The sequence below is a fragment of the Gymnoscopelus braueri genome (genome assembly GCF_963280865.1).
Source record: "Gymnoscopelus braueri genome assembly, chromosome: 6".
In the NCBI taxonomy this organism is placed as follows: Eukaryota; Metazoa; Chordata; class Actinopteri; order Myctophiformes; family Myctophidae; genus Gymnoscopelus; species Gymnoscopelus braueri.
The window spans coordinates 41,935,027-41,960,130 of NC_137607.1; the positions used below are offsets into that span (position 1 = coordinate 41,935,027).

At 41.0% G+C, this 25,104-nt stretch overlaps 1 protein-coding gene across 3 annotated transcripts in view; it reads left to right on the forward strand.

Annotated features, from left to right (window-relative positions):
* Window positions 1-25,104, forward strand: part of LOC308087349 (homer protein homolog 3-like) — a 77,987-nt gene that overhangs the window by 23,653 nt on the left and 29,230 nt on the right. For all 3 annotated transcript variants that reach the window (XM_080431128.1, XM_080431129.1, XM_080431130.1), the window contains 3 exons: window positions 8,700-8,856; window positions 9,505-9,636; window positions 11,138-11,245. In XM_080431128.1, coding sequence (XP_080287254.1) covers window positions 8,700-8,856; window positions 9,505-9,636; window positions 11,138-11,245 — 397 coding nt within the window. The remainder of the gene's footprint in view (window positions 1-8,699; window positions 8,857-9,504; window positions 9,637-11,137; window positions 11,246-25,104) is intronic.

Sequence of the window (25,104 nt, forward strand, 5' to 3'; positions counted from 1 at the left end):
GGCCTGGAGACCCCAGGGTCTCCAGGGACCCCTAAGGGGGGGGGGGGGGTGAGACCCTCTTTTTTTTTTTTTTTTTTTTTTTTATCCCATGATTTTGTACCCCCAAACGACATTTTCTTTGGGGGGGGTAGGGGGGGGGTACTAGAATTCTGCCCGCGTAGCGGGCAGAACTTCTAGTACAGTACAAGCTCACAATGCATTGCGATGCGTTGTGAGCTTGTAGATTGGCTAGCTTGTGAGCATGTATTTCGGATCATTTTGGAATTGCAATTATCCAGTGAAACACTATGGGCTATACTTTGTTGACTGTTGTCCCCCAGGGGTCTATCCTTGGTCCCCTCCATTTTTCCCCACTTCACGACATCTCTTGGGCAAAAACAGGTGATGCGTTGTTTTGAGCTTGTAGATCTGCTGTTTTTTTTTTTGCTGAACGTTCACTGTTTGTGATGATTTATTATATGTGCTAAAAGTGTGATTTAGTGTTGTAGCAGCTAGTGCAGCACTTTGCACTGTGATGCAGTGTGTGTGTGTGTGTGGGGGGGGGGGGGGGGGGGGGTAATGGGTAGAGTGGGCACCTCGATGTAAAATTTGGTCCAAGATTTTTTTTAGTGGCATTGATGACTCGACTCAAGGAATGCGAGTTGACGTCACACCAGAGCTCACAGCTGCGTGTCTGCTCTAGAAAAGCTAAAAAATATATATATATATCTTAAAAAAAAAAAAAAAAATCTTTAATTTTTTTTTTTTTTTTTTTTTTGAATAATCGAATAGTGGTTTGATAGTCGAATAGTCGGTTTGATATTCGAATATTCGAATATTCGACTATTCTGTGAATGCCCTAGACCGTGCATGTTATAATCATGTATACTTTACATTACTGAAGACCATTTTTTAATTATTTAATTTTTAAACATTTAGGACAAAATAGAACATTTTACATCAAGGTGCCCGCTCTTCCTTTGTGCCCACTCTTTTTGCATTTTGTGTGTGTGTGTGTGTGTGTGTGTGTGTGTGTGTGTGTGTGTGTGTGTGTGTGTGTGTGTGTGTGTGTGTGTGTGTGTGTGTGTGTGTGTGTGTGTGTGTGTGTGTGTGTGTGTGTGTGTGTGTGTGTGTGTGTGTGTGTGTGTGTGTGTGTGTGTATTGTGTTGGCTCTCTAACCTATGTGGCTCAAACCTGGAGGCTGGTATAAGGTTTGGAAGGTGGTGCCAGCTGGCTAGTCCAGCCAGGGCTGCCTGTCCCCTGAATGTGTGTCACTAACCCCCCCAAGGCGCTCTGCGACAGATGTGACAATGACATGTGAAATATGCATGCTCCTGACTGTCTCTCCATTGACCTGGTGGAGACAGTGCTGCATGTCATAGGGCCGCTATGACAGCTACTCAAAATCATTGAAAGAGTATATCGTCTCTGTCGTGTGATAACCTTGTATGTCCAAAACTGTTACTTTTCAGGAAATGGGGAAAAAATAATGGATCCAATGTAGTTATTGTTTATTCACAATATTTAACAGACAATCAGGAGGATGGTTCCTGGTTGCCTGTGAGAGAGATTGTCTGTCTGTCTGTCTGTCTGGGTTGATTAGCTTGACGAGAGCTCAGAGGACAGGCGTACGTACGTACGTACGGACAGCCGTACGGACGTCAGACTGACAGTAGATTAATATTTGTTATGAGATGCTGACACAGAGCTAGACGCACAGCTGTCACTCATATTTTCTCATCAAGAGGAGAATATTGTCACTAGTGTCAGGTCGAAACCTAGTATGTCCAAAAACGTTACTTTTCACCAGAGGTACTCTACCCCACTACTTGAGACGAAGTATAGATACTCCTCCTGGTCAAATGTTAGGCACTCAACTACAGTACAAGTTAAGTTAAAGTAATAGAGCAATTTATTTAAAAACATAGGCCTACTTAAGTATTCAAAAGTACATGCTTTTAAAAAACACTTTTTTTTATATCAATGCATTGCTGTGTTGAAATTTAGAACATAAAAAAATAAGAATTTAAAGCATTTTCAGGTATTTTCAAAAATAGTGCTATTTTACACATTTTCTTTTTACTATCAATGCATTGCTGTATTGAAATTTTGACATTTTCATCCCAAATGCTAAGATTTTCCAGAAATATTCTAAAAATATAAATAATAGTAGAATATAGCAGATATTGCTTGTACGTAGATCAGCTAAATATGTTGTAAGTTTGGGTCCTAAGAGTCCTTTCCTAGAAATATAGTGGAGTCCAAAGTACAACATTTGTATTTGAAATGTAGCGGATTGAAAGCCATGAGCTTGTTGAAAAAAGGAGAAAAAAATAACTTTTAAGTACTCAAGTAAATGTACTTAGTTACTGTCCACCACTCTGGAGACTGACAGCAGATATTAATATTTGATATGAGCTGCTGACACAGAGCTAGACCCACAGCCGTCACTCATCTCTGCTCATTAAACGGAGAAATGTCCTCACTGTCGGGTGGAAACCTTGTATGTCCATAACTGTAACATTTTAGGACCTGGAATAAAGCAGTGGTTCTCAAAGTGGGGTCCGGGGACCCCCAGGGGTCCTTGGGGGGTTCCAGGGGGTCCCCAGCTAAAGGACTTAATACAGCATCATAATCATTTTAAACCCTTTATCCATTTACACGTAAAAAATAGCAGATCTTCAAGCACAATCTACAATCTAAACCTTGTACCGGGGGGGGGGGGGGTGGGGGTCCTTGGCACAAAAGAAAACCTTTTCAGGTGAGGGTCCACGGCCAAATACATATCAATTTGGGGGTCCTTGACATGAAAAAGTTTGAGAACCACTTCTCTAACCTTAACCCTTGTTAATACTTTTCATTGGTTAAATATTCATAAAACCCACAGACTTAATCACTTTCACAGCGAAAATTGGGTCTATATTGCGTGACACTCTTGCATGACAAAGTAGGGCATTCGTTTACAAAAAAAAGAAAGAAATATGGAGATGCAAGGTTCCTGCCCGACAGAGACGATTATGTAAATCTCAGCAGGATCCAGATGTAATATGAATGTAATTAACTGTAATTAAATGACTTGCGTATGTGTGCACTGCTGTCATTAATGATTAGTTTTAATGATTGGAAACTAGCAGTAACTGTGACTGTTAGGTCAGCAGGTGTAATGGTTGGTGTGGCTGGAAAAAAGGAGAGGGGTTTCACATTAGATATGATTGACTATGTCATTTGGTGTATAGATTTTTTTCGTCAACTATGTTTTAAGTACAAAAGATTACAAAATGTAATATAAGTTGCACAATGTACATTCTTATTTTTTTCTATACAACAGAATCCAAAGGAGACAAAAAAAAGAAAAGGAAAGGAAAAGAGACAAAAAAGAGACCCCCTGTACAAAAAAGACAAAAAAAGAAAACCCGCAATGCCTCCCACCCAGTTCAGTGATATTACATAAAATAATAAAGTGAACCGTTGCCATGGAAAACAAAAACGACACTTGTGAAGATGATAATAGACAGTCGACCGCACTAATGGTGTCCTGTCCATCAAGTGTTACTCGTTATCTTTTAAGGAGTACCTTATTTCATTATTTCGAGGTGAAGTGTACTAGTCATTTCATTGAGCCAATGTTTAAATGTAGGAGCCTCCTTCTTTTTCCAATGTATGTTTAGTATGGATGGCTGCAGTGAGATTCAGTGAGTGTTCAGTGAGTAGTACTGCCACAGGGATACGTATGATAGAGTTGTATGATAGAGTTGTTCTGATACCGATCAGAAAAGCTGCCGATACTGGCCTAAAATGCTGGTTATTATCGGTATTGGCGTGTATGCCATTACGATACACCACGATTTATACTGTTTTATACTCGTACTGTACTATTTACATTATTTATTATTTTACTAACTTGTAGCTGCACTTTAACAATTATTAATGGAAATTCTATTTATTCCTAGATCAGTGTTTCTCAAAGTACTCGGTATTAGGGAAGCAAATCATCGATTAATTAATTAATTAATTGATCATTGATAACCTTATCGATCGATTAACCGATTAATTGATAAGCAGCGTTTTTTAGGACCAAAAGGAAAATTCTTGTTCAAAACCAAAAATTAGTGCAGAAACATAATTGCCTTGATGTACATAACATTAACGAGCGTCAACGAGCATCAGCTGGACACAGACACACACACCTCGGCTCCCCTCTGCAGTGCTCTATAGATGGGTTTCCGCGCGACGTCATCACAGAGCAGAGTGCGCAATCTGCGCATGCTTGGGGTAGAACGAACCGGAAGCGCCCTTCACTCTGTTGTTTTGTTCGGGATTTAGATAGGCATAATGAGGCATAATAGGCATAATGCTGCTATTATATACAAACAGATCCAACTTCCGACAAATCATTTTTATTGAGTAAAGAAGATATTACAAACTGCATAATTTAATCTACTTTCATTAAACCCGGTGAAGACCATTTCTTTTATGAATGTACAATGGCCAGAGCTGCTGCGGGTAATAGCGCCCTCTACAGGCTCGTCCCTCCACTGCGCGCACATCATCCTCTCATGTTTACGACTCGGAATCGGTATCGAGAAGGAAAAAGTCTCTAGTAATAGACATAGCTATCTATCTAAGCTAATAACAAAAGCGGAGGTTCATTATGGGGTTGGAACGTTCACCGTTACGGTTGTCACTTTGAAACACATCAATGGCCACAGATCTTACAGCACAACTCTCTTCACTGATGAGATTAAATCTGATGTATTGTTCCGCTGAAAATAGACGATCTGCAAGCCCACAACGTGTCGCTTCAGCGACGCGCTGTGGGCTTGTAGATTGGCTATTTTAGGTGCGGGACGCCATCGTACCACTAAAGCATAAATCAGGCTTTAGTCCCCATCTCATCTTTCTAAACACACTGTTTATTTGTCTCAGGGAAGGTTTGCTGAAGATGTGTGTCCTACTTCAAATCCATACTGTTACTTCTGACCAAGAAACTCAGCTCGACCCAAACCTTATTTCATCGCTGTCGGGCAGAAACCTCTTATCTCCATATTGTAACCTTTTGTGTTTTTTCCTAAATTAACGCCATATTTGATCATACTACAATGTCACACAAAAGTATCAAAAGTAGTAGATCTACAAACTCGAAATGTGGTGCTAAGCGACGCGTTTTGAGCTTGTAGATCTGCGACCTTAGCTATTTCTGAATTTGAATCCTGAAAAGTAACAGTTTTGGACGTGAGGTTTGCACCCGACAGAGACGATTTATAAAGCATGTTTAAAACGACCAACGTGCTGTATACAGGTTCAGTGATCAGAACCAAACAAAAGAGTCAGTAACAAATGATAGAAACAAAAACATTACACAGACGAAATACAAAAACCCCCAAGGGTTTACAACAACAAACAGTATGCAGCAAACACCATGGTGTCAAGGGCAACTAGAATTGAAGGCCAGGGAGAAAAAGTGAATCTTCAGTAACGATTTCTTGCCTCAAGGTTCTGGGCAGATGGAATGTGGAGAAGGCTAGCTGTTCCAGAGCAATGGGGGCAGCCGCTACAAATGCTCACTCACCTCTGCTTTTCATCCTGGTTCTCGGTGCGTACAGAAACTGATCAGCCGACCACATATAGCTCTAGCTGAGGTGTCACAGTGCAGGAGTTCGGCGAGGTACAGAGGAGACAAAGGAAACACAATTATATACAATGACATTATAATAGAATGCGTTAAACAAAAGAAGTAAAAAAATAACCGATACAATTACAGTGCAGAAGAGAAAGAAAAAGAGAAGAGTCACTCAATCAAAGGCAGCGGCAAAGTTGCGTTAGTTGTGTTTTAAAATAAATAAGAGTGGCAGCAGACCTGCAGTTTTCTGGGAGTTTGTTCCAGATATGCGGTGCATAAAAGCTAAATGCTGCTTCGCCACGTTTATTTTTGGTTTTAGGGACAGAAAGCAGACCTTTCCCAGATGACCTGAGAAATCTGGATTGTTCATGATATCGTACAAGATCAGAAATGTATTTTGGACCTAAACCATTCAAAGCTTTATAGACCAACAGTAGTATTTTGAAATCAATTCAATGACACACAAGGGAGCCAGTGTAAGGATTTAAGATGGTCAAATTGACTTCGGTGTCGTATCTTTATGAGATGGGAAACGGCTCACGCATTTTACTGTCGTCCCCTAGATTTTCTGAGCCGATCAATTTAACAATTTTCCCTTCGTTAACCCCCTCCTCTGACCCTAATTAGTTGTTGAATTGTGAACGTACTACAGTAGCACTATAATGTTCTGCCCTGTTCTCTCTCTCTCTTCTCTATTGTCTCCTCTGGTCTCTTCTGGGTTCACTAAGCTGTGCTCCAAACAAATCATCATGCCTTGTTCTGTTGTTTTTATGCAAATCGAAGTGCAACGTTGTTCCTTCCAGTTCTAGCCCCGGCTTTGGCCTATATAGATAGAGACATGCTTCTAATGCAGTTTGCAGAGAACAAAGCATCCTTGTTGTGGCAAAAATAATAATGCTCATTATACGTAAATGAGGCATAACAACACATGCATAATATTACATTATCATTATGTGGAGGCTATTAGCCGTGTAATGTTGATTCCTCCCATCCACATCATTTAGTTCAATGTACATGGGTCATATCAAGAGGTTTAATTCATAGATAGTGTCAGTGTGGATTAGATCAGCAGTAGTGTTTAGAAGATCATTACACCAGTATTTAGCAACTACTGTATATATTGTTTCTTGTATATCAATGAATCGACACGGACACATTCGAACAGATTGTTTATAATCGACTAAATCAATTAGTCTGATTAACCGCTTAACCCTGTTTTATACTTTGTTGTACAATGGTGCCGTCCAAAAATAGTGAAAATAGCAGATGCACCGTGAGCTTGTAGATCTGCTATTTTCAATATTGTAGTTTTCTTTTAAATAATCTTTCATTAATCATTATCTAGGGAAATATAAGTCATATCACCCATCCCTATTTGGAACCTTAAAAAAAAAAAATGTATTATCTCTGAACCACTAGGATATTTCGAACAGTCCTCAAGGACCAGCCCACCCCACAAGCTCTCAACAATCTATAATTAGTATTTAGTGTATAAGAAGGCATAACACAGTCATTTCTTTTCTTCTTTTTTTTGGTGTTCAGACTTATACTTGGTTGCGCGCTGCAGGTATTGTGCATCGAACAAATAGCCAACCTACAAGCTCAAAATGCATTGCACACATATGATTGTAGATATGAAGCCCCTAACAGCCATTATAAGTAAGTAAAGTAAGCCAGTACACAGCTCATTACATTAAAGCCATATCATGTCAAGCTTTTCCCCCTACACTATGCCTATTAGTGACATGAAATGTTATTTTAACATAATATTCTTAATACATAACAAAGGTTATATACACACACATACACACACACACAGAAGCACAGGTTAAATTCATCCATTCTTCATTCTTGAGAGAGCTCAGTGGATCAATGGAGTGGAACGATAATGTTTAGAGGATGCTGGTGCCTCATTACACTGACAGCCTGAGCTGACCTCCCTGCTCCCTCACCACACACACACACACACACACACACACACACACACACACACACACACACACACACACACACACACACACACACACACACACACACACACACACACACACACACATAGCTCACAGCTCACAGGCTCTGCAAATACAGCCCATAACATCCTCCCTGGATTTGTGGTTCACAGTGTCAATGTTATTTCAACTTTCCTAAGCCCTTGTTTTCAGTCGAATGTTGTGATTCAAAAAATCTTTAAAAAAGAAAACATATTGTCGCTGTCGGACAGAAACCTCTTATCTCCATTTTCTAACCTCTTTTCGTAAATGAATGCCCTACTTGATCATACTAAAGCATCACACAAGAGCATCAAAAGTAGCAGATCCGCAAGCTTGAGCTTGTAGATCTGCTACTTTTGCTATTTTTGAATTTGAATCCTGAAAAGTAACAGTTTTGGACATAATGAGGTTTCCACCGACAGAGACGATATGACACTTGGCAATATTATTATATTATTATTTAGAATCACAAAACATAAGGGTACCACTTTTCATTGTGGATTAAGATAAGACTTGTATTGATGCCTGGAGGGAAAGAGGTGAAAAAACAGGAGAGGCACTCATGATATCTCTCTGTTAGTGACTGCTTCCCCAACAGGTTCATCTAAAATCTAATATTAGATGAAATTCATGATGACTTTCTTTTTCTCCAAATTAATATATAGGTTGGCGTATATAGTTATGCAAATTGACTCTCCATATGTAACAATATGCTAATCACGTAATAATTAATTCATTAATTGTGTGTGTGTGTGTGTGTGTGTGTGTGTGTGTGTGTGTGTGTGTGTGTGTGTGTGTGTGTGTGTGTGTGTGTGTGTGTGTGTGTGTGTGTGTGTGTGTGTGTGTGTGTGTGTGTGTGTGTGTGTGTGTGTGTGTGTGTGTGTTCCTATACTTGCGAGGACCAAATGTCCCCACAAGTATAGTAGAATTTTAAAAGCAGATTCTAGTAGTTGAGGTTAGGATTAGACATTTAGAGGTTAGAGTTTACTATTTTAAACTTAGTTAATCTGCTATTGTTCGGCTATTTTCAAAGCTGTCCTAAAATGTTGATGTCCTCACAAGTATACTAATCCAAACCTCTGTGTGTGTGTGTGTTGATGTGCATCCAGGGAGCAGCCTATCTTCAGCAGCAGAGCCCATGTGTTCCAGATCGATCCGGCCACTAAGAGGAACTGGCTCCCAGCCAGTAAGCACGCTGTCACCGTGTCCTTCTTCTACGATGCTGGGCGCAGTGTCTACCGCATCATCAGTGTGGGCGGGACCAAGGTGAGACCCCACCCACTTATATAGGCTACACAAAGTAAACAGTATACTACTTATACACACAGTATTAGTATACTTGTGAGGACATCAACATTTTATGAATGTCATTTTTCTCCCTTTTTTTGTGGCCATTTTTATCCCTATCTCTAAAGCCTGAGTTTTATTTACAGTTTGTGCACCCAGTGTCGTGCACTGAGAGCAGAACTATGTGTGAGAGAGAGACACACACACACACACACACACACACACACAGACACAGACACAGACACACACACACACACACACACACACATGCGCGCGCACACACATACACACACACTCACACACACACAGAGGTGGTGGGGGGGGGGCATACAGGTGATATTCACCATATCGTTTAGATTGAGTCAGACTGTTTGACTTTCAGTTCCTCATTTGAAAAATGTTACATTTCAAACCCTGTAGTCTATTGTACCGCAAGTGTGGGGTGTGTGTGTGTGTGTGTGTGTATGTCTATTGATAGTCTGAAGACACTGCTTCATGTATCATTGATACAGTTATGTGCTGCTGTGTCTGTGCTTATGTTGCTTATGCAATATGTTCTGTGACCACATTATTTGTGCTTTATGTGAACATAAATAAATCATGTCATTTGTGTGTATGTGTGTGCAGGCCATCATTAACAGCACCATCACACCCAACATGACGTTCACCAAAACGTCGCAGAAGTTCGGTCAGTGGGCTGACAGCAGAGCCAACACTGTGTACGGACTGGGCTTCGGCACAGAACAACAACTACAGCAGGTACACAAGACGCACACATTCATTCAGCAGAACGGTCTGCTGAATGAAAATGAAATGTGAATTCCGCGACAGGGATGGTTTACCAGGCTAATGCTAGTGTGCTGCTGAGTATAAACTTGATTGATTCATCTTTTTATTAGGTTTTAATGCAAGGCCCAGGGGCGAGTATACTGCACATACTGTACATATCATCTTTTTCATAGTTGTATCACAAAAGGACAAACAAAATGTACATATACCACATTCCCCTATCCCACCCTCCCCCACCCTCAATCCCCAGGACAGTTGTAGGGCACAATCATAAGGAAAAAAAATGAAATAAAAGGAAAAATAAACTTCATTGATTGATTGAATACTTTATTAGACAGAAATGTAAATAGCACGTGGTACAGTAAGACATTAAAGGAGAATTCCAGACTAGCCTTTTCCTTACCTTTTTATATGATGTTATTATGTCCTAGGACGAGTGGTACAGTAGAACATTTTCGTAACTCCATCCCGAGTCGACCGCAGCGAAAAACCAGAGCGGACGGTCCATGCGGTAGATCGCGTATTTTTATCGCTCGGTAATTTTTTTTTTTGGGTGATATCTGACTTTCCTAATGACAGAAAACTGTGTGTGTGTTGTGTTAGATGCGCCCCTCTGAAGGTCTCGCAAGACGAGATTTCAACCGTGATTTCGTCCGAGCCGCTTGTAAACACGGCGCTCCATTTTGGACAAAAACACTGTGGCGAGGTTTCTGTCATTATGAATGTCAGATAAAACACCCCAAAAAAGAATTAGAGTGATAAAAATACGCGATCTAGTGCATGGACCCGTCCGCTCTGATTTTTTGTTGTGGTGGACTCGGGATGGAGTTAATAAAATGTTCTGTACCACTCGTCCTAGGACATAATAACATCATATAAAGGTAAGGAAAAGGCTAGTCCGGAATTCTCCTTTAAAGCTAAAAGGATAACACAAAATAAGTCCTGGGGACTTGTTTCCATTGTGGTCCTATGTAACTAAGCATAAAAGAGTGAAATACAGATGAGACAGAGATGTTGTCACACTTTGATGTTAGTGAGAGTAAAGGCCTGTATGTTCCCTGCACAGTTCTCAGATCAGTTTAAAGGAATACAAGAACGCTCGCCCCAAAACACACTCGCCCCGGTTCTAATCGGGCGACCATGGAACGGTCGCCACCAGGTATTCCTAAACATAACCTTGGTAAAACCATGCCTAAAAGTAACCGTATTCCTAAACTTAACTTAACCTCAGTAAAACTATGCCTAACCCTAAACTTATTCCTAACCTAAACCTCAGTAAAACGAATACAAGAACCGTTGGAGGGGGGGGGGGTGAGCGTGTTTTGGGACGAGTGCCGCGCTATGAGCTTGTATATCTGCTATTTTTTAATAGCCAAATAAATCTAAAGTGACACATATGCGTTCCAGGTCTTAATGGGTTAAAGAGGTGAAGGAGGTCAGTGAGTTAACAGCCTGCATGTTCCCTCCACAGTTCTCAGATCAGTTTAAAGAAGTGAAGGAAGCGGCTCGTTTGGCCAGAGAGAAGGCCCAGGAGAGGTTTGAAATGGCCAACCCTGCGCTCAACATCGCCGCCCCTCAGGTGAGTCTAGGAAATGCTTCAATGTTATTTACACAGTTCAACTTTGTTAGTGCAGCTTACACCACACAACATTTCAGGCAATTTCACTGTCACAGACACATTTCCTACGTTGGAATAAAATCATGAGAGTTTTGCTAGAGTTGTGATATGCTCCTGTCATCTCGATGGCTTTTCTGTAAAGTGGTCATGAAACTCAGTCTGAGCTGTCTCTAGTCTCAAGTCAGTATTTTCTTGTGCTTTACGTTCCGATAAAATCATCCAATATCAAACAGGTTTAATATAAACGGGAGTCTTAGTGCAGATACCGGTAAGGTAAGCTAACCATTATAGTATATAGTATGATTCTGATTCTGATGTACCGGACGTAACAGGGAGAATCGGGTATTTGTAGGCTGGTCAAGAGCTACTGCTGAAAGAGTCGTAAATGGAAGCACAGGAAGTACCGCCCAGAAGGAAGTTACGTTGATGCTGTGCAGATCTGTTTACATACAGGGCATGAAAAACGTGTTGAGATTTGACAAAAAAAATATAAAAGAAAGATATCTTCCGGGGTGACGTACATACAACAGCCCTATAAACACTTTTGGTGTCTGTTTTAGTTCTTTGCCAGGCTTTTCTCCTCGTGAGATGAGATAAGGTTGACCTGCATTGGCCTTTTGAAACTTAGGATTCCCAGTCGGTCACTCTACCTCCCAAGCCACTGCCAGCTGCCATGGGTGGTGGCTGGTACCACCAACCCTGCCAAAGTGTCCTTGAGCGGCAAGGCACTGAACCCCAGACATGCGTGTGTGTGCACAAAAAGTTTAAAATAATGGGGATATTGAGAAGGTTCAGTGTAGAGGTGTGTCCTTATAGCCCTGAACAGCTGTGTTTAATTCATTCATTATGTCTCAAATCAATGACTGCTGTCTTATCTACTAATCAATACTAACCAGGCTGTATAGTGTCTGCTCAGCCATGTACTGGAGTGTGTCCACATGCATGTGCACGCGTGCACACATACAGCACATGTGGGGTGACCGTGTATGTAGGAAGGAGAGCTTCAGACACATTTCAATTACCTCTCTCTTGGTCCCCACTGCTTTGAGGTATTTTTGACACTGCATATTTGCATATAATTATGTGAAATTTGTCCTGGGAATTTTCCCAGCCTATAACTATGTTAGGAGCAGTGAGGCGCTGTTAGTACATTGCTCAGTCGGGACACACACACCTTGTGTTAATTGACAGTAATGTCATCTCGTCTTACCTAATGAAGAGGTTGCTTTCAGAGCAGTGCAGCTAAGCCCCACAGATTCCTTTTAAACACGTAAGCCCTATTATAGTATATCGTCTGACATCCTCGCATAGGGATAAGAACAGATCTACAAGCTTAGAGCAACGCATTGCGATGAGCTTTTGACATACTGTAGCTAGTTTTCTCCCAAAATATGGAATAAAATTGGTTAATAGTGTTAATCAAACTGACAGAGCCAGGTTAGAGAGACGGGAAGGTGACAGATTAAATGTCTCTGGTCTATGAGTCATTTTATGCTTCTACTGTTAGCACTGCAGTGCTTAAAGGAGTACCGTAGTTCACCCAAAAATGACTTATTTTCTATCAATTACACACCCCATGAAGCCTTGAATTTTTGTCACATTCCTAAGCCAATAATTTGATGACGGGTCATCGGTCATTAGGAGACAAATTATTGTCTTAGTTGTCTTATTAAATAAAAAAAACTTCATGGGGTGTGTAATAGATAGAAAATACGATTTTTGGGGGGGTGAACTGGTCCTTTAATAACCAAATCCTAATCACCTCAATACTTGATAGCATAATGTAATGTTCCTATCTGTCTAAAGCCAGCCTACCATACACCAGAACAGTCATTCTCAAACCTTTTTAATTTCACCAGTTTGATATGCATTAGACCACTGACTCCCATTTGAATTTTTTTAAATCTCTGGGGCCCACTGTAAAACTCCTCAATTTTAATGTAACTCTGAGAGTGTACAAATGGAACCAAATGGGTCAATTTGATTCCATTTGTAATTTTGTACACGCTCAGAGTTACAGACCCGTTAAGGGTCCCTGGAGGTCCCCTGACCCCCACATTGAGAACCAAACCCATTGCACTAGACTTTAAGACTTTGAAAAGTCTGACAGCATCTCACTTGTGTCAGAAGTTTGTTTTGTTTGTGTGTTGACTGTTTTGTGTTGTTTAATTTATTCTTTAATTTATTAAAACATTGTAATTATTTATGCATTGTGCTCCGAGGAGCCACTTGAAAAAGACATGATACACATCAAGAGGCTTATCCTCTAATTAAATTCTGATTTACAAAAAACAAGTCCCGAGTTTTTTAGTCACACAAAGAAATGTAGCATAACAATAACTATAAAATATCGTCTCTGTCGGGTGGAAACCTCATATGTCCAAAACTGTTACTTTCAGGATTCAAATTCAAAAGCGTCAAAAGTAGCAAGAGCTTGTAGATCTGTGTGTGTGTCTGTCTGGCTGTCTGTGGGTCCATCAGTTAATGTGATTTAACCCATTAAAAATGTAATGGGTTAACCTACCGTCCATGTCCAGCCGGACAACAACAACACCAGCTGCTACAGGGACATGCAGATAGTTTGTTGTTCACTCCACTTGGACATGTTCATTCATGTTAAAGTGGACATGATGGGACGCTGTTGGTTTTGTCACTTTATTATTTTGTATCACTTTAGAGAGAGAGAGACAAACAGAGAGAGAGACAGACAGACAGAGAGAGAATTAAGTTCACCTCTTGATAATTAAGTGTGAACTTAAATCTCAAATCTCTCTCCCTCACTCTCTCTAATGTTATCTATATCTCTCGGCCAAATACAGTACATGCCGTACTCTACTACAACAATGCAGAACAGTTCATTTTAATAGAAGAGATTTGACAAAGAAGAAGCAGACTGGTTAACAGTTTGTGTGTGTGTGTGTTGGTGTGTTAGGACACAGTGTGCTGCCAACGTATAATTAACTGTTAGGAGGAGTATTGTTAGTGTTTTCTACAGGTTTCAAGCCCAGTACAGTTGAGTTTTCGCGTATAGGAGAAGAGGCATGGGGGCAGAATAAACACAGATATAAAAGAGATGCTGCTCTTTCAGCAGCAGAATTTTAACCTCTCTTGGATTGTTCATTATTTTGGGGCGACAGTGACTCAGGAAGCAGCACGAGGCTACTCGTGGCTTGGTGTTGAAGTGTCCTTGAGCAAGACCTCTAACCTCTCCTGATGGTGCCTTGCCTTGAATTGTCTCCTCTGCTGTCAGTGTGTTATTGTGTGTGTCTGAGAATGTAACGTACATTGTATAGCACCTTGGATAGCACCTTGGATAGCACCTTGGATAAAGGGCCGCTATAGAAATGCTGACTGTTTTGTCTGAAATGTGACTTTGTAGGGGAGTTGCAGGCTGTCGACAGCACGGCATGGTGTACTGTCTGGTATAAGCGTTTTCTGGTTCACCAGACCGGTTTATAATGCGATACATCATTAATGTTTCAAATTTTCACTCAATTTGCGCCTTCAATTTTTCATGCAATATGTACACGGCAACCAATGTAAATCCACACACTGTAGTGACCTAGTTTGAACCACGATCATTACAACAAAACCCAGCCCAGGCTGTCACAAGCTGCAGTATCATTGTCTTCATGACAGGGGAAACAATAGCTAAGATTACAGAGTCAAGTTCACACACATTATCTGTCTCCTTTCGCCATTACTCCACTCCAATGTCTCGTCACTGAGGTGCTCGTACGTACGCAATGATTTGGTGTTCTCTTACTTCATCAATACATTCACTGCAGTGTTTTAGTGTACAACGTATCCAGCCAGTGAAGTTCCGGTTTCCTTACGCACAATGGTGGAAAAAGTACTCACATTTTTACATAAGTAAAAGTATCAATATGGCAATGTAGAAATAATAATAAAGTAAAAGTCCTGTATTAAAAATGTACTTGAGTAAAAGTACAAAAGTATTGCTATCAAAATGTACTGTGATCTGCCAACCGTCACGTAGAGCGTCACTGTCAGACAGAAACATTGCCTCGTCTGTGACCCCTTTTATACAATAGTTAGCTATAGTTAAAGTTTATTTCGGTCATAACACATAAACCATACACACACATGGCATTGCGTACAATAAAAGACAAAACAATTAAAAACAAAAACAAAGCAGCACAAGACTGCAATATGTAGTGGGGGTCCCTGCTTCATCTCCCTCTCAGCTAAGGGGTCCTTGGCCTGAAAAACGTTGAAGACCCCTGATCTACATCTTCATCAGCGTGCAAGAGTGCAGCGCAAATGGTAGCTAAAATAGCGATCTATTTTGGCTACTTAGCCTGACAAAACTTTTAAGTAGTTTGATTATTTTTCGTGTTAATCCCTGGACTTGCATTGGATCTATAGTGACACCATGGTCTCACACGCACGCACGCACCCACACACACACACACGCACACACACGCACACACACACAGCTGTAGTTAAAGACAGGGTCACATTTATCAGCCAGTCAATTGGCAGTAATTAGCTGTCCAAAACGAGGCCGAGTGGAACCAATCATTATTAAGTTCTTCTGGGGCTTATCCAATCACGGGCCTCTGCCACAAGGTCACCACGGCAACCGGGTGACCCAGTTCAGAGCGGCGGCGCCTGGTTCTGTCCACCCATGGAACTATACACCCCTACATCAGCACACACACGCGCGAACACCACACACGCAAGTGCACATACCAAGGGGCTAGCATCCGGATCGTAAATTGAGTCTATATAGGAAGTGACAGTTCATATGAATGGCCTGTAGTCTCGCTGTTTCACCCCTGCTGGTGTCGGAAGCAATTAAATTAAAATTGATGATAAAGTAAAAGTAGGGTATGTGGAAAATAGGCTTAATTTACGGTCTGTAGAAACCAGGGGCGTGACGATATATTTTTACGGTCTATATATGGCACATACACACACATCTGTATTTCTTTGGTGATGCTGCTATTTGATTTTAAGCACTAAACAACATTTTGTTGTATGTTTCACACACACACACACACACACACACACACACACACACACACACACACACACACACACACACACACACACACACACACACACACACACACACACACACACACACACACACACACACTCCAGTACATGGCTGAGCAGACACAATGCAGCCTGGTTAGTATTGATTAGTAGATAAGACAGCAGTCGTTGATGTGAAACATAATGAATGAATGTTCAGAGCTGTAAGAACACACCTCTACACTAAACCTTCTGTTGACTGCTCTGTGTTCTCCTTGTATCTAATCTAATCTTAAATGTGATATTATAGGATGAAATATTGAATAATATCGTTATCAACAGTATATCTAATATATATCTATTTTTTCCCCTGTAAATTAACGCCCTACTTGATCATACTACAGTGTCACACAAAAGCAGCAAAAGTAGCAGATCCACAAGATGGACAAAGGTGTCGCTTCGCGCCACGTTTGTGGACCTGCTACATTTGAATTTGAAAAAAGTAACAGTTTTGGACATAGGAGGTTTCCACCCGACAGAGACGCTATGCAATATAATAACAAATGTATACTAGTGTGTGCATGTGTATAGATAGACGAATAGAGAGACAGGCAGACAGACAGTATACTGTAGTGTACATAGAGCATTGTCTGTCATTAAAATATATGGACATTAAATCTGCAGAGTAAAAAAAAGGCATACTGGTAACAACCAACCACAGTAAAAAGATTTAACAACAGTTGCCTTGGCAAGCCTCTAAATTGATGCTAGTTAAAAACCAAGTATGCAGAGAGAGGGATTATCAGCCAGGCAATAACGAATGCAGTTTATCATAGACCCATGACCTTTATTCACAAAGATGAATTCCTCCTATGTGCCTTGAAGCGGGCACATAGGAGGAAGCTCTGCTATGTAAGGATTAACCCATTAAAAACAGGAAAGCATCTGTGACGTTTTAGATTTTACAGTCTACAGTATATATATAGCAACAAAACAAGTTTTTCTGAAAAGTCTTAGGATTTAAAACAGTGGTGGCACAAAACATTTTCAGATGGGGGGTCCGCGGCCAAATGTATATCATTTTGGGGGTCCTTGGCATGAAAAAGGATGAGAACTACTGATTTAGGAGGCATTTGTCTTAGGTCTTAGGTTGGGTTAAAGCAGTGATTCTCAACCTCAAATCTCAAGGACCCCCAGTTTGATATGCATTCGTCCGCGGACCCCCACGCTGTAAGCAATGATTTTCTAAGGGGGCGCTCTTGGGGTCGCTAGTTTAATAAATTCAAGTGCACATTTTCTTCATTTCATCCTAAACTTCCTTTCATTAACACTGAAGTCATACAGTATGAAGCGTGGTTTGTGAATTGTGTCTAGTTGTGTGTTTTTTTATTGGGATGATGATGATTATGATGATGGTGGTTTGGCTTATGTAGCTGTATTGCATGTCTTAAGTGTTGAATGGAAAGTGTTACATTGTATGTCAGTTCTCCCAAAGACACATTTTCTGTGGCTATATGTGCCGCTGCACATGGACTTTGTGTGTGAAGGAAAGAGTTACACAGTATACTTCACCCAAAAAAATGACTTCTTCTCTATCAATTACTCACTCCATGAAGCCTCGAATTCATGGAGATTTTCTTTTGTTTTTGTCGCATCCCTGAGCCAATAATTCAATACGCTATTTGCTGACGCCAACAAAGTATATGGTGTGAGATTTTTCATTCTTCTTTGTTACCTTGAAAATCCATGACAAAAACAATCTATCTAGTGAAGCGCACATTATTCTTAGCTAAGATAAGCCAACTGTCACATAAATCTTTTATGGTCTCTTTTTGTTTCCTCTGTCACTTTATACTCAAACTCTACATATGATGTTATAATTGGCCACTGGAAACGTGTTTTGTCAAGTGACCTGTTCCATTTACCTGCCTGTGGGATATTAGTTTTGTTTTTGTTTTTCCCTTTTGATGTTTTCCACAGTTTGCTTTTCAATGTATTTCAAGGCTTTGTGGGATGGGTAATTGATAGAAAAGAAGTCATTGTTTTGCGTGAAGTATTACTTTAAGAAAGTGTATTTTGTCAATTTCTTTCGTTTACAGCAACCCGTGCTGCCTGTGATCCTTGTCATTCTGCTGGCACTGTTACTCATCGTCTCTGTCCAAATCATGTCCAAAACTTTTCAGGATTCCAATTCAAAAACAGCAAATGTAGCAGATCGACGAGCTCAGAATGCGTCGCTTTGCGCCACGTTTCGAGTTTCGGATCTGCTACTTTTGATTGCTTTTGCGTGCCGCTGTTGTATGATCACGTAGGGCGTTCATTTACGAAAAAAACACATAAAGTTAGAATATGCATATAAGAGGTTTCTGCCCGACAGCAACGTCATCCTATACGATGGAGAGAGACGCCACAGGCTCCTGAAAAGAGCATTTATCAATATTTCAAACGGCCTCTGGACGTTAAAAAAATATCAAGAACAAAAGAAAGCCAACAGAAATAGGCAGTGTTGCCATGTCTGCTTATTATAAGCGACTTTGGGCTTGTTTTTCTGTAAAGTCGCTTGTATTTGGTAGTTGTGGGTTGTGTTTTTTGGGCTTGTTTCTAAAGTGTAGTTGCTTATTTGGGCTTGCTGCCAATTCGTTTTTTTCATTGTTGCGTCTGTTTAAACCAGTGTTTCTTGTCATGTCAAGGACCCCCAAATGAATATGTATTTGTCCACGGAACCCCATCTGGAAATATTTTGTGCAAAATATCCCCCCCCCCCAGATTATTTTGAAAATTGCAGATTGATCCAACGCGTTGTGAGCTATTTTCTAATAGCCGATGTTATATGGGTTGCTTATTTCTCTCGCAAAATCTGGCAACACTGGAAATAGGCCACAGTGTTTTTAAGACACGGTATAAGGTGCAGTATGTAGGAATGTAAGCCGTGATGCGCCCGTCCATGAATTAATGATAAGGGGTTTGGGGTCTCAATGAAAGGAAATCTGTAGCAACTGTAGCTCTGTACAAGACAAGGAAACGAGTGCAGGGCGGCTCTCAGATAAATAAATAAACAGGTTTTAGATGTACTTAGATGGCGCTTGGTGCAGTGATGTCACATGCTAGTAGGCTCAAAAAGGGACTGAAAACCGCATGAACGGGTCCCTATTGTGTTGGAGAACGTTTGGCGAAAATAGCGGATCCACAAGCTCACAATGCGTCACGTTGTTGTTCCGATGCATTATGAGCAGTAGGTCGGCTATTTTCGTCAAAGATATTTAGTGTGGATCGAAAACAGGAGGGGGCTTAGTATAGAGCCCGGGGGGACGTCGGTCGACTTCGTATATAGGGTTTAAGTGGTTAATATTTCATGGTTTCTGGATTTTTTTGCATTCTGTCATTTTAGCACCTTCCCCACTGGATAAAAAAAAACCTCTAACACCCTCTAATATTTGTCTTTGTGTGATGTAAACATGACTCCCGGGTAGACACTCTAATTTGCACATGAGAAATCTTTGGAAATCTTCTGATTGGCGGGGAAGAGGAACTAAAGAGATTGAGGGCTCTACAGTGGGGAGCACATGGATTCAAGTTGCCAGCCGCCACGACTGATTTCAGACTTTTTTTTATGAGATTAAAGAGTATTATAATGGGTCAAACTAGCAATAGAAAACATATTTTATTGCTTAAATTGTAAATTGATGTTCAGAAGCATCTTCCATAAAACCCTAATGACTTACTTACTGCCCTTTTATGCCGGCTGGCATGTAGGACAGCAACAGAGGATTTCCACTCCTGTCTGTTCTGGGCCAGTGTCTTCAGAGTACCCCAGGTGTGATGCAGGGTCTTTGATTTATTGATTGAATACTTTATTAGTCAGAAATGTAAACGGCACGAGGTACAGTCAGACATTTAGGCTAAAAGGATAACACAAAAAAGGCCTGGGTACTTGTTTCCATTGTGGACCTATGTATTCAATTCATCAGTATAGCATAAAAATAATAAAATAATAATAAAACATATCAACAACACATACAAAACAATGTACAAAGGAGAAAAAATGTCGGCAGTGAATGTCACCTCCTTTCTATGGGAAAAATGCGTTTACCTCCCCTTGTTGTCTCCTGAAAGACGTTTTTTCAGGCCTGTTTTGAAGGAATCCAGTGATCCACATTTTTTAAGGGACGGTGTCAGGGCATTCCACATTTTGGTGGCATAGTGGTAGAATGAGAATTTTCCCATGTTTTGTCTTCAGCTCTCCCTCCACTGTCCTACACCAGGCGTTCTTCGGTAGGCCTCTTATACGTTTACCGTCTGAGGGTCCAGTGAAGGGCAGCTTAGGTGATGTTGTCGTGCTCTCTACGGATTACATGCCCAATTCATTTCACCCCCTTCTCATAAGGATGGTAGCCATGCTGTCCTGTTTACACAGGCTGAGAAGATGTTGGTTGCATATGGTTTTGGGGCAGAATATTCTCAGTATTTTCCGTAGGCTTTTGGTGTGAAAGGTTGACAGTTTGTGGAGATCATATTCTGTCATTCTCCAACATTCTTAACCGTATAGCAGGGTAGACAGGAGGATGCAGCTCTGGCAAGGTCATAGCTTGGTGATAAGGTCCTGCCCTCGGGTAGGAGATATGGTGCCTCTATTTAGGAAGGCAAAGGGTAGTGCCAGTTTTATCCCCTCAGCCATTAGGCTTCTAAACAAACACAAACCCCCTAATACCTGATCCACCTCACCTGATTGAACTGGACTTGCTCGCTAATGCCCCCCCCCCCCCCCCATGCACGCACACACACACACACACACACACACACAGGCACCTGGATGAGCTGGACTCTGTGCTAATCGCTCCATGGACCTACATACATGCGCACACACACACACACACACACACACACACACACACACACACACACACACACACACACACACACACACACACACACACACACACACACACACACACACACACACACACACACACACACACACACATGAAACAAACACAGGCTGGGTGCTCCACAAGTGTGGAGAGGACATTGCTTTCTTTTAACACATTGATTGCCTGAGTTATTTCAGATTTTTTGCAGTTTATTGCCAGAGATTTTTCATTGAAAAAAAAAAGTACTCAGGAGCTGAGATACAAAATTTTAAAGTTTTAAGTTAACAAGGAAGTGGATAGGAGTCTAGATCTTCGACTAATCATATCTCCTTGGTCTTTGGGTCAAATTAAAAAATTTTTTTTTTTTTTTTTGAATTCTTTTTTTCTTTCTTAAAAACGAGTTAACTCGATCTAGGCAATCAATGTGTTAAAGTCCCTTTAAATTTTTTTGAACTTTTTATCTTTTATAGAATTGAAGTACTTTGCTACAGTAGGTGTTTTAATTGTGGTGTTTATTTTTGTATTGTCTTGTTGAATGTATGCATTGACCTGAGCAAAACTATTTTCCCTTGTGGATAATAAAGACATCTAATCTAATCTAATCTAAGACCCTAATGATCTCGGATATTTCATAAAGGCAAAGGTTTCACGCTGTTTCTCAAATCACAGATTTGGGCGGCCTAGCAAAACTTTGTGAGATTTGTTTTAGCCTGGGGGCATTTCACTTTTCACATTTGCCCCTGAAAATAGATAATACTTTATGTGAACCAGAAGAAACGATTTTGCAAGCACAGTAAAGATTACAGCTTATCTTTTAATCTTTTCAGTACAAACTTACTTAAAGGTTTAATGACATTCACTTTTACACCACATTCAAAGTCTTTGTCCTGGTCCTTCAAAAGTGTACAAAAAGTTTTAAGTGAAAATTCCATTCCAGTGATCCATGGCAGGTGTTTTTCTCTCACATTTCTAAAGCCTTTTCAACTGCAATGAAAAAAGAAATCTTTGCCTGCGGGTGTCGCTGGTGAGGGATTTTGCCTGTCAATCATCGCCTCTGCTCCGCCCCCCCCCCAAAGGAAAGGATAGGGGAGGGGAGGGGCGAGGAGGAGAGTGGGCGGGATTAATCGACTGTGACCTCACTGTCGAAGGGCCAAGCTCAGATTACTTTTCAGCCTAATTATTCAGAAAACCCCAGACCACAGAAAATCCACTGAATGTTCTAAGTTCAGGTTTTTTGGGTGTAATTGAGGTCATAAAACCCCAAATAAAACATTGAAAATAAAAAAAGTGAAAATGAATGTCATTATACCTTTAATACTCAAAGTAATATGAACTTTTTTATAATTAGAATCCTCTATTATAAAGCCCCCACCACTACCCCCCATGCCTTTTCATAATTGCAAGCTATCCCAAAACAATTATTGTCATCGGTTTGAAAAGGTGTAATTGTATATTGCCTCTGGGCAGCACGTTCCACCAGAGAGAGAGAGCAACGAGAGAGAGAGAGAGAGAGAGAGGGATTTGCAGGCGCTCAATCACCAATTCCTTCTGGGTTTTCATGTGTTTTAAAAAAGGTATTATGGAGGGGTTTTGTCTTAATTTTTCCAGGGAGACTCGACACAGCATGGATGCTGTTTTATAGATAGATAGATTAATTAGATGGATAGATGGATAGGTAGATAGATTAGAAACTTTATTAAGGGGGAAATTCAGGGTATAACAGCATTACAGGATAAGAAGAATAGAGAAACTGTGTGGAATTTTGCAGTGGCCTGGTTTTCAGACCAGGAAACAAGCTTGTTTGTCTGGCTTTGGTTTTTGGACTCACACTGAGCTATAAAACTACTTCTTCAAGCTAGAACTCGGCATGTGTAGAAAAACATAAGGACTGAAAATGGAAAGGAAACCTGGCTTGTAGGTCATCAACAGTTCTTTGACGCACCGTAGTATTGAGTCAATTTCACAGCGCCATCGCAGCAGTATTGACGTGCGTGAAGTGCAGCACATAGCATCAACTGAAAGCGTTGCAGGGAGAACAGAGAACAAACACAAATATTTTTTTACTGCACGCTGACACCTGGAAATACAGCAATGGCGTATTGGAACGTGTGTATTGGCGTGTTCCAATATGCCACCGCTGTGGGGTAGGTCAATAGACAACTAGAAAAGTGTGCTCCTCGGATTACAGGTCCACAAACATTGGTCATAGCCACTTGGAATGGGATCAGAAAAATCAAACTTACAGCTTGCACACAGACACAGACACAGAACGGACGGACGGGGGCGAAAACATAGTATCGGCCTGGCGGAGACAATAACGGGGGTGGCTGTTCCAATGCACCGTTCGCGCAGTGGCGGAGCGTCCGGAGAGGCCAGGGAGGGCCGCGACCCAGGAGGGCCCGGGCCGTCAGATAATAAATCGGTAAAATCAGGCAAAAATAAGAATTAAACAACATAACCCTAGCCAAACCTACACTAACCCTAAAACCGAAATAAAGTGACAAAAAGCCCCCCAAAAAGTGACCGAGCGGGATGTGCCCGCGAGCGGGATGTGCAAATTTTCGGGATGTGCAAATTTTCGCGCGTGCGGGATGTGCACCCACGCACGCGCGCAGGGGGGGCCTGATCACTGCACTGTGCCTCCCGGCCCGGCTTTCAGTTGTTCCGCCACTGCGTTCGCGTACTGTGTTTTAGCCTTTACAGTTGTCCGTCTTCATTAAAAGTAACAGTTTAGCAGCATCTCTACTAAATGCTAACGGCACGCATGATGCCACTTTACAAAAAGCAAAACCCAGGAACACACTTGAACTCTCTGGAGACTGTGTCTGTCAGTGAACCAATATTTATCTGAACCTACACTTTGATGGTGAAATACACATGCAAGATTCACTCTAAAAGCCTGCAAACTGCAAACATGCAAACTGTACTTCACTCCCAGCGATGAAGCACTGAAATAGAGTATGCTCATGTTTTCTCTTCTCTTCTCTTCTCTTCTCTTCTCTTCTCTTCTCTTCTCTTCTCTTCTCGGGTCCCCTGTGCTGCATCATGGAAACCTCTCATCTCTCAGCTGTCCCAGGTGAGTTTGGACCGCCCCCCCCTCTCCCCCAGGCCCCAGGCAGACACAGGAAGTGGGGTCATGCATGCTATAGCTCTCTTGTTGTAAACGTATTTCCCAGAATCCCCCTCTGCCTGCATAATGGATCTTCTCTGGGATTTCAGGGTTCATCATCGTTACATGAACTTGCGCCGTGTTCAATAATTTAGCCGCTGCGTGATAAAAGTCGACTTCAAAGCGCTGGCGGGCGCTTGCAGGCGGAGAGCAGTGTAAACGACGTGAGGAAAAAAACCCACAACACATTTGCAGTGGTGGAAGAAGTACTCTGATTCTTTACTTCAGTAAAAGTAGCAATACCACAATATTAACATACCGGTACTCTGGCTTGTATTCACAATTTTACTTAAATCAAATTACACAAGTATTGGCATCAATATATTCTTTCAAATTTGTCAAACTTTTCTAAAAATAGATAAACTATAAGCTCACAACGTGTTTTGAGCTTGCAGATAATAAAGAATAAAATTGTGCTTAAGTGGTCAATGTATGTTTTGTAATAATAATCAATATCTGCAGAGTAACTAGTAACTAGTTTTCATATAACTGTAGTGGAGTCTAAAGTACAATATTTGCCTCTGAGATGTAGAAGTATGAATTATCGAAACATTTTCAAGTAAAGTAAAAGTACCTCAAAATGATACTAAGTACAGTGCTTGAGTAAATCTTCTCTGTCGGGTGGAAACCTCATATGTCCAAAATTGTGACTTTTCAGGATTCAAATTCATAAATAGCAAAAGTAGCAGATCTACAAGCTCAAAACGTGTCTCTTCGCGCCGCGTTTTGAGCTTGTGGATCTGCTACTTTTGATACTCTTGTGTGACGCTGTAGTATAA